Raw genomic sequence first — 10,886 nt, forward strand, 5'->3', positions numbered from 1 at the left:
AAACCCACCAGCCACTCCTTGGAAGGAAGATTGGGCAATCTACTTCTGTAGAGATACCGCCTCAGAAACCCAAGGAGGGGTCTCTATGAGTCAGAGACAACACAACAGCACACAACAACAACATATATGGCTTTGTACTGTCCTCTTTGAAATTCATTGCCTTTTTTTTGATCATTTCACCACTTACTCAATGTAATTTCCATGTTTGTCTTTCAGTGTAGCTTCATATTATCTGTACCATTCAAGTCAGTGATGCAAATATTTTAAAAGTGGGCCTAGAGGAGTCCCAGAAACACTGGCAAAATACCATTGTTGATGTTTCTTAAAATATACTGTGATACGCAGCCAGGCTGAGCAGTAAAGAGCTGCTTTCTGGTTTCTTCTCCTGGAGTATATTTTATACTCTTAGGCTCTGTCCCTTGCACTACCAGAGTTTGGTGCCTGTACCGTCACACAGTTGTGTAAAACAGCAAAGAACGCTTTGTCAAGCAATCCATACTGCTGTCAGATTTGATCTTAATCACTGCCTTGTATCTCTGTTTATAACTCATAGTGGCTCTCCTTTGCCTGCTCAACTAAATTACAGACTTTCTAGTATGACATTCAAAGTACATTTTGGCTTCAGTCTCCCTTTCTTGCCAGTAACTTTATTACTGTGTATTCATACAAAATGAACTACTTGGCCATTCCCCGAGTATCTCGTACTTTCTGGGGCCTCAGTTTGTTTGCAGTGTTTGCTTTACTTAGAACACTCTGAAGTTTCTTCATCTGCTTTTTTAATTAACACCATGCCTACTTTTTAAAATTTTTTAATTTTTGTAATTGTGATTTAGGTGAAAGTTTACAGAGCAAATTCACTTTCCATACAGCAATTCACATACACTTTGTCTCATGACATTGTACCATACTTACTTTTTAATAAGATCATTTTCTTTCATGTTACTGTTTTTCTGGATTTCTTCAGCTAGATTTGATCTCACTTCTTCCTCACCTCAATCTTTATACATTTTTAGGCATTTACTGTGTTTAAGGAATGTTTTTTAGATGATCTTATATATTGAAAAGTGAAATTGATGTATGGATAGCATTTTCTAATCTAGTGCTACTCAGAGGCCCATTCTAATGAGATAGGGTTCTTGTGTTAGAAAGTAAATACATTGCTTCCTTCATTGAGAAAGTCTTACTACCAAGATAATAATAATAATCTGAACTAACATATTTGATTGAAATTCTAGTGTAAGCTCCTTACTTAGTTGCTGACTGTAGCAAAGCTTGTGTGCTAGCAGCTGTTCTGCACTTCTATTGTTATTGTCTACTTTTTCCTCCTTTAAATAAAATTTTGGAGCAATTAAGGGTTTATAATGATTTATGTATTAGTTGTTGTTATTGTTAGCTGCCATCAAATTAGCCCCTGACTCATGCTGTTCCGGTTACCTAGTGCCACTCTGACAAGAATATACCACAAATAGGATGCCTTAACAAACAGGAGTTTATTCTTACAATTTGGAGGCTTTAAGTCTGAGTTCAAAGTGCCAGGCTCTAGGGGCTGGGTGAAAGTCCCTCAACCTTGGGGTCTAGCTCTGCCTCCTGTTTCCATCCCACTGGAGCTAGAGACTTTTCTTTACTCAGGCAGCCACTGACTGCTGAGGTTGCCAAGCCCAAGGTTAACAAGTAAAAAGGCATAGTCCTGATACTACCAAATCACACGGCAGGCCATTAATCCAAGTCCATTGTAAGTCCCACGGTTGGCAGAGCATGGCAGGCTGCTGAACAATGATATGGCTACATGCAAGATTCAAGGTGCCATAAGCTAGAGACCATTCCCAAAGCTGCTGCTTATATATGGGAAGCAGACCACATACCCAAAGGCAGCTACTCAGCTGCTCCCAATAGATTCCACCATGGAGTTGATTATCAGTCTCATCATGGGGAATACTACATCCAGCTGCCCAGCCACTCAGCCAGGCCCAGCCAAGTTGACACAAAAACATAACCACCACACATGCCCACTTTGTGCACAATGGAGGAAATGCTGCCTTGTCCTGCACTATACCCACGATGCATTGTGTATCAGACCATTGTGATCCAGAGGGTTTTCACTGGCTGATTTTCACAAGTAGATCACCAGGCCATTCCTCCTAGTCCATCTTAGTCTGGAAGCTCTGCTGCAACCTGTTCAGTATCATAGCAGCACTCAAGCCTGCGTCCAAGGTGTGTTGGCCAGGAATGGAACTCACATCTCCCACTTGGAAGGCAGGAATTCTACCAGTGCCATGTAGTAGTTGTTAGTTAAACAGATATTGCCAAATGCACCAGTTACTGGATGGTTTAACTAAATTGTAACTCAAAAAGCCTTTTATTAAATAATGTTTTTTATTATTTCCTAGAAACTACCCAACTCTGGCCAATATTGAAAGAAAGAAAAAGTTAAAACTTGAAAAGGAGAAGAGAGGTGCGGTATTGACTACAACACAGTATGGGTAAGTTCTTTAAAGTCATTTGCATTTTCATAAAGCAGATTTTAAACTGAAAATAGTTCTAGATTATAAAAAAGAGCATACACTAAAATATTAAAATCTCTACACTCCAGTTCTGAAATATTTGTCTTTGTAATATTTTCACTTTGACTTTAAGTAAGTAACACTTTAAATTCATATGGTTTTCAAAAATGTATACAGTGGGGGGAAATATCATTATCTTCTTGCTAAACAGTTCACTTCTTCAGAACAACCCGTTTTGTCCTTCTAGGGTATGTGTATAGCACATAGAGAATAGCTTTGTGTTTTCCTCCTTTTCTTTTTTGGAAATGCTAGCTCTGGTGGCATAGTGCTTAAGGCATTTGACTGCTAACCAGAAGGCTGGCAGTTCAAACCCACCAGTCACTCTTTGGAAGGAAGGTTGGGCAATCTACTTTTGTAGTGATACCACCTCAGAAACCAAAGGAGGACTTGCTATGAGTCAGATCCTGCTTGACGGCAGTGAGTAGAGTATTCTGCATTTTGTTTTTTTAACTAAATGATATACTTGAAGATTATCTTATATTAATATATAATAAGCTTCTTCATTTTTTAAGGATGTATGGGGTACTTGTTTCATGATCTTTCTGTAAAATGTCTAGTCTTCAGTTGTTGAGTATAGTAATATTCTGTATTAGGTTGCTTATTGTGTTTTAATCTTACATAATTTTACAAATTACAGTTGACCCTTGAACAATGCAGAGGTTCGGATGCCGACCCCTTCACAATTGAAAATCTACATAAGACTTTTTTTAAAAAATTTTTATTGAAATTTGGGTGAAAGTTTACAGAGCAAATTCATTTTCTGTACAGCAATTTGTACACATTTTGTTTCATGACATTGACTGTGATTCCCCACAGCTCTCTTCCCACTTCCTCCCTGTAGTTAGTTAGCTCTTCCCTGTGTCCTTTCCTCCCATGCACTCCCACCCCCTAAGCTGTCTCCATGTTCAAACACTGCCTTCTGTTCTCCCACGATTGATCCGCGTATAACTTTTGCCTCTCCAAAAATTTAACTACTGATAGCCTACCGTTGACCAGAGCCTTACCAACAATGTAAACTGTCCTGATCATAAATCCAACTGCATTTGCACAGAACAGTAGAGTTAGCCTATCCCTTCCTGTCTTAAATGCTGGTTCTCACTTCTCTTCCTTACTAATTTCCTTTGTGGCATTTTTTTTTTTTTTTTTCATAATAGGTCACTTTTGTCTGCATTAAAAACCTGTTCAGACAGATATCCTTTCTCCTGAATCATTATTTTAATGATGTCTGGGGACTCGTCTGTTTCTTCTGAAGAGGAGCAGGAGAAGCTACTTCTCCTGTTATCTTGACAATTTTTAAGCCAAACCTCTTTTTAAAATTATGCAGCTTTCCTTTGCTGGATTAAATTCTCTAGCTTTAGATCCTTCACCTTCCTTTTGTTTTAAGTTGTCATATAATGACTTGACTTTTTCTGAATCGTATTAGAATCTATATATATGCCTTTGATATAGCAATCCTGTGCCCACATAGAAGTTGTGTTTTCAATATGAGATAAAAAAAAGTATTTCGTGAAAATTTCAACATTTTCATGCCTACTGACAAAGCTGCAGTAACAGCTTCACAATTTCCTTTTCTGTTTTTATGATGATCCTTACCCTGGATTTATTTATCTTAAAATGGTAGGTAACCACAGCTACAAATCTCATTTTGTGCTACATATCAAGCACTTAAACTTTTTTATGCAGTGTCATGACTTTTCTCTGCAGAGCACTTCCAGCATCACTAGTGACACTTTGTATGGGTCTCATGGTGTCATTCAGGGTTGTGGTATTGCACTAAGCATCATGGAAGATATTCAAGAACCATGAGAGGTCACTTTTTACTGCAATATGCACTTTTCTTGAGTAACAAACTGCTCATGTGGGGATGGTTAGCATAACATGGCATTTTAAGGAGATACAGGTAACACTTGAGCTCACAGCAGTAGCAACAAGAGATGGCTACAGAATTACTACAGTAATAAAGTATGCACAACAGTTAATTTTATGCAGTTATGACTTAATACTGCATCTTTACATTTATTTACATTTCTCTTGATTGCAAACAGTGCCTTGTACTGTGTATAAGTGTGTGAAAGTTTTGATAAATTTTAACTTTTTGTAATAGATTGTGTATATCTTATGGTAGTAAATGATCAATTTTACAGTCCATTTATTGAAAAAAATCAATGTATAAATGTACCTGTGCAGCTCAGACTCCTGTTGTTGAAGGGTCAACTGCATTTTTTCTTTGCTTGTTCTAGTTACTACTGTGAGAGGTGTGTTAAAAATACTAAACTGCAAAATTTACCTAGTTCACCTTTGAGATAGTCAACTTTTGTTTTACATATTTTAAAGTTATACTATTACTATATACAAATGTAAAACTGTTGTCTTTTTTGCATTGACCCTTTTAACAACATTATGAAGTATCTTTATGTCTAGTATGATACATACTGTATTAACATCTACTTTGTCTAGTGTTAATATTGTTATCCCAGATTACTTTTGGTTGGTGTTTGGGTGGCATATTGTTTTCCAGCTTTTTCCATTTAAACTTTCGGTGTTTGTATATGTAAAGTATATCTTTCATAAAGTGTATAATTTGATAATTTTTTTATATATATAATCCAGATTAAATATCTTTTCTTAACTAGTGTTTAGTTCATTTATACTTAATGTAATTAGTGTTATATTTGGGTTTTAGTTCTCCAACATCTTTTTTTTGAGCATTTAAAAAATAACTGTTTTTTTTAATCTCCCTAGATTATATACATCTATGTTTTTAGTTATATTACATCTTTTCTAAATATTTTTAAACATTTATTAATTAAATTTTTTCCTTTCAATTGATTGTTAAGTAATGGAGTAACAGAACAACTATGCCCTCAAAGGTGAGGTGGACTGTAATATCAGATACCACTTCCTCAATGAGATTTTATTGATCTTACCAGTTAAGGATCATGCTAAATTATTATTTATTAGTGAATATCTTAAAAGTCATTTAAAAGCCAGCTGTGATCAGATTCTGGCCAAGCATAGGGAAGACATCTATGAATGGAAGGCCAAGGAAGGTAATGTCTCTCATTGTCCTCATAGGGACAGTGGGCCAGAGGCAGAGACCTTACCTGTTTCATCTGCTATAGCAATGTTGAGTTCTTAGCTTGACATCTATGAATGGCTGTCAGAGATTGGGCTATGCTTTTCTGTAAGATTTAAAGTATATATTTGGTATTTTGGAAAGAAATATTCTAAGGCTCATGATGACTCCAATAAACTATTAAGAAAGTCTTCATTACAGAGATGGTAACTGCAATATGTTGACAAACTATTTAGAAAATGTTACTATGTTACTATGATAATAACTACCATTTATTAGGGGCTTGGAATATTACCTTGCTCTAAATGCAAAGCACTTTATGTATATTATCTTACTTTATTCTCTCTGTATTCCAATGTTTCCCATTCTACAAATGAAGGAGGACATAGGCTAAGATATTTTCCAAGGACACAGATAGTAAGTGGCAAAATTGGCATTTGAACCCAGATCTCTAAATTTTATATTCCTAATTGCAGTCCCCCAAAAAATATATTTTGCCTGATGTTTTAGATTCCTAGTGCTACTATAACAGAAGTACCACAAGAGGGTGGCTTTAACAAACAGAAATTTAGTTGAGGGGGCTGGAAGTCTGAATTCAGGGTGCCAGCTCTAGGAGAAGGGAAGGCTCTCTCTCTCTCTTTTGTCTCTGGGGGAAAGGTTCTTTGATTCCCTGATGATCTTCAAGTGATGTGCCATCTGTCTTCTCCCTTTTCTGCTTGCTGCTTCTCTGCCTAATCTGCTCTTTTCAGATCTCAAAAAGTGATTTGGCTTAAAACACATCCTACACTAATATTGCCTTATTAATATAACAGAGAAAACACATCCCAAAATAGGAGTATAACCACAGGTTTGTAAGGGTCAGGATTTACAACACATATTTTGGGGACATACAGTTCAATTCATAACACCTTAAATGACAAATTAGAAAAGGCAGTGTATCTTTGTAAAAACTTGTCCATCAAAGGGTCTAAAACAAAAAACCAAACCGACTGCCATTGAGTTGATCCCAACTCATAGCAACCCCCACTGGGTTTCTGAGGCAGTAAATCTTTACGGAAGTAGATTGTCCCCACCTTCCTTCGATGGAGTGGCTGGTGGGTTTGAACTCCCAACCTTCTGGTTAGGAGTCAGATGCCTTCGGCACTATGCCACCAGAGCTCCACCAAATGATAGCTAGTATTATTAACTGCTGAGAATGCATATGATGAACTTTTTTTAGTGGTCTTTGTTTTTTCCCTATACCTGATTGAGAGTAGAAGATGCTTATATGTATTTTATTTCTAAGAGATGTAGTTGTGGTGGTTGAGAGAACATGTGATTTGAGCTGTTACTTTGCTAGATCTAGGTTTATTCTCTGTAAAATGAAGAGAATGGTATCTGTTTCATCTTTTTCAAAGGTTTATCAGTACACCACACAAGGCATTGTATTTGTAAATGCCTCACACCCTTTAAGGCTCCTAAAAATGAGTAGACAAGAGTTAATGTACTTTTTAAACTGCAAAACCAAATCCTACCATCAAGTTGATTCTGATTCATAGTGACCTCTGTTGGATTTCCAAGGCTGTAAATCTTTATAGAAGCAGACTGCCTCATCTTTCTTCCATAGAGCAGCTGGTGGATTCAAACCACCAAACTTTTAGTTAGCAATCAAATGCCGTAACACTGCACCACCAGAGCTCCTTTATAAACTCTGTGAAACTCCTTTATTTTATGTACACTAGGAATGAAAGAATACTGCCAATTGGATTGACCTGCCATTGATTATACAATACAGCTCAATTTCAGAGGGATTCTCTATGGGAGGAAATATACGTTAGAACTGATAATGAAGTATGATATATTGTAGTGTGCTGCCCTATTAAAGTTCTATCTTAGAGTTCTCTGTTTAGAAACCATTGAATTTATTTTTTTTCTGTTCTCTAATGCTGATGCACTAGGCCATAGGTGAGTCACTTGACAGCTAGGTTTTTTCCCATTTAGTGCTGTTGTTGTTGTTAGGTGCTGATGAGTTGACTTCAACTCATAGTGATGCCATGTACAACAGAACAAAACACTGCCTGGTCGTGCGCCATCCCCACAATCCTGGCTATACTTGAGTCCATTGTTAGGATGGACTCTGTCAATCAATCTTGTTGAGGGTCTTCCCCTTTTTCATTGACCTTCTACTTTACAAAGTGATATCCTTCTCCAGGGAATGGAGATATTTAGTAGTATTTATAAAATTTTTCTTAAAAAGTCAGTGCCTTTTAAATTAAGAACTATATTTTTCTCACTCCAGAAAGATGAAGGGGATGTCCAGACATTCACAGGTAGCAGAGATCAGAAGTCCTGGCAAACATCACAGATGGAAAAATGACAGAGGTGGACATAGAGCAACAATTGGAATAGGCAGTCCCTCATGTGAGTCAAAAGCTGAAGATCCACTTGAGGCAAATGTAGATCCTCTTGGTGTTTTGGCAGACAATGATTCTGGTAAGCTAAACAGAAAACTCTTTTGTGAGTGTATAGAAAATAATGCTGAAGCTGACTATTTACAGTCTTGTTTGCAGAATGTTTAACAGCAAATGCAGGTAGTTCCTGATTTCCAGCAGGGCTCCATTCTAATAGCTCTGTTATAAGTGGTTAGAATACCTCTTTTTGTTTTTCCAGTTTTCATTATTATTGTCTTTTGTTAATCAGTATCTTTACAGATCCAATCTTTATTTGTCGTTGGGGATTAGAAACATTGCGTATAACCTTACAGATATATTTTCATACATCAGTACATACATTAGAAAAATACATAAATCAAAAATTTACTCCAGCGATCAAGAAGAGTTGGATGACATTGGCACTTTGTCAGTTGTGGTCGTAACTCCACCGTGGAAGGTTCTGGATCGTTTGAATCATCCCTGTGAAGGGAATGGCATGTCTAGTCAGAAAGTTGGTTGGAGTTGTCTTATGGTCCTTTTCTTTTTTTCTTTATATGTTTTGCAGTTAATATCTCACTGCTTCCCAAATCTGCCTGTTGACTGTCACAAAGCAATCAGCATTTGGGTCCATGTTTTCAAACAACTGAAGTTCCTGATTTAGTTTAGAAAGATAAATTAATATGGCAGTGTTTTAAACAGTAAGTCATAAAATTGAACATCTGAGAATGGTAATATCAGCATATTACATGCTGCAACATTGTTTGTAGTACATATTACTAACGATAAGATGTGCAAAAACCAAAAACAATAGACAGTTGTAAGTGTGGTTCATCATAACTGTTGTTGTTGTTATGTGCCGTCGAGTCGGCCCCGACTCATAGCGACCCCTCCTTGGGTTTCTGAGGCAGTATCACTATGGAAGTAGGATTGCCCAACCTTCCTTCCGAGGAGTGGCTGGTGGGTTTGAACCGCCAGCCTTCTGGTTAGCAGTCAAGTGCTTTAGCCACTATGCTACCAGAGCTCCTTCATCATAACTAGGATATATCATAAGTCAGAGACTACCTGTATATAAAAAAGTAGAATGGTGTTTTTACTTTTAATAGACATGTCTTGTTAGAAACCTAATTTCAGCACATCTTTTCTGAGTCTTGGAGGTGGGTACATGGGGGCAGGCAGGGTATAGGAGAGAGATATTTATTGGATAATTTTCATAGTATGATGCAATCTTGGGAATTTTCTTATGATTGTTTTAAATGTAGTGATACTGTGGATTCAAACTGCCCAAGTATGGGGGATTTTCCCCCCACTTATAAAGCAATAATTCCTGTGGAAGCCAGTAATATTTATGTTACTAAGCACAAACATGATCTGAGTAAATAATGTCAGTTAATTGTATTTGAGTAATAGTGTTCTTCCTCAGAGTGTAGAATATATTTAAATATGTTTATATTTTATTCTAGAGTAAACTTAATTGCTGCAGCTTAAGGTATGTTTATTGCTAATTTATAAATTGAAATACTAAAGTACCAGGATTCTATCACGTATGGATGTCGTTCAGCCTCCGTGACTCCATTTCCTCTCCTGGGAAATGAAAACTGGAAAAAGGACTTGGGGATGGCATCTTCTGACCTCCCCTAACTTTACAAGAGGGAGACAGAATCACCATCAGTAGCCCAAGGCTTAACCCTATGAGGCCAAACATGCCACCATCCTTCAGCCTTTTTTTTTTTTTTTTTTACCAATTCTGACACCGACCGTCCCTCTCCAGGCACTCAGTACTTCTCTGCTGGGTTCGATGATTCGTTGCAGTGGCCATACAGAACTCACTGACAATACTCATGATTATGGGGTTTATTAGGGAAATACTAGGTTATAATTCAGGATCAGGAATGTGCTCAGGATACAGTTCTTTGATCAGGACAGTCTCCCCTCCGCTGTGGTCTCAGACACGCTGCTCGGCCTGGTCTCTGCCCTGCTTGGGCAAGTGTGTTACAAAGCTCCTTTAACTCTGCTGATAGATACACCTACGTGCACTCCACTCTGCCAGCAAGCCCCTGCCCAAAGGTACCCAGCTTTCTCGCTCTGTGGTCCAGGCAAGCCTCCCACTCTGTCTTATATGCTTCTTGGTTCCACTGCAGCCACCTCTCAGCTGGGTGTCTCTGCCAGGGCATCTCTGCCAGAGAATCTCTGCCAAGGAGGTCGAACACAGGGATGTCAGGTCCAAGGACGTGCTCCGCTTCACCTCCAGCTCTTCTCTTTTAATGGCAGTAAGATCCCCCTTCTGCCTTTAGGAGGGCTCATGTTAAACCTAGCAGAATGACAAAACTAACCAATCCCCACTTTAGAGTTTCTTACACTTTATTTGCATGGTCCCACCCAGTAAGCTGGTGGGAGTCACAAAGACCATGGCTAGAAAAGCCATACCAAGTAACTGACTGCACCGCAAAAGTATGTATATAAGTATTTGCATTACCTTTCCCTCCAGAAGGAGCTCTGGTGACTCAATGGTTAGAGCACTGGACTGCCAAACAAAAGCTTGGCAGTTTGAACCCACCAGCCAGTCACTCCACAGGAGAAGGGTAAGCCAGTCTGCTTCCATAAAGATTTACGCCTTGGAAACCCGATGGGGAACTTCAACTCTGTCACGTAGGGTTGGTAAGAGTCAGAATCAACTTGATGGCAGTGAGTTTAGGTTTTGGTTTTTCCCCTACGGTAACACTGGAAGGCTGTATCTAATTTTATTTGCTGGGAGCTCTGGTAGCATAGTGGCTAAGGCACTTGACTGCTAACCAGAAGGCTGGCGGTTCAAACCCACCAGCCACTCCTCGGAAGGAAGAT

General features: G+C 38.2%; 1 protein-coding gene across 1 annotated transcript in view; it reads left to right on the forward strand.

Annotated features, from left to right (window-relative positions):
• NUFIP1 (nuclear FMR1 interacting protein 1) overlaps positions 1-10,886 on the forward strand; it is an 83,509-nt gene that overhangs the window by 39,951 nt on the left and 32,672 nt on the right. Inside the window, exons 6-7 of the mRNA XM_007947834.2 lie at positions 2,388-2,480; positions 7,916-8,109. Of these exons, the coding sequence (XP_007946025.1) occupies positions 2,388-2,480; positions 7,916-8,109 (287 nt within the window). The remainder of the gene's footprint in view (positions 1-2,387; positions 2,481-7,915; positions 8,110-10,886) is intronic.

This window comes from Orycteropus afer, unplaced genomic scaffold (genome assembly GCF_000298275.1).
Source record: "Orycteropus afer afer isolate SDZICR_OR568_19922 unplaced genomic scaffold, OryAfe1.0 scaffold00194, whole genome shotgun sequence".
Classification (NCBI taxonomy): Eukaryota; Metazoa; Chordata; class Mammalia; order Tubulidentata; family Orycteropodidae; genus Orycteropus; species Orycteropus afer.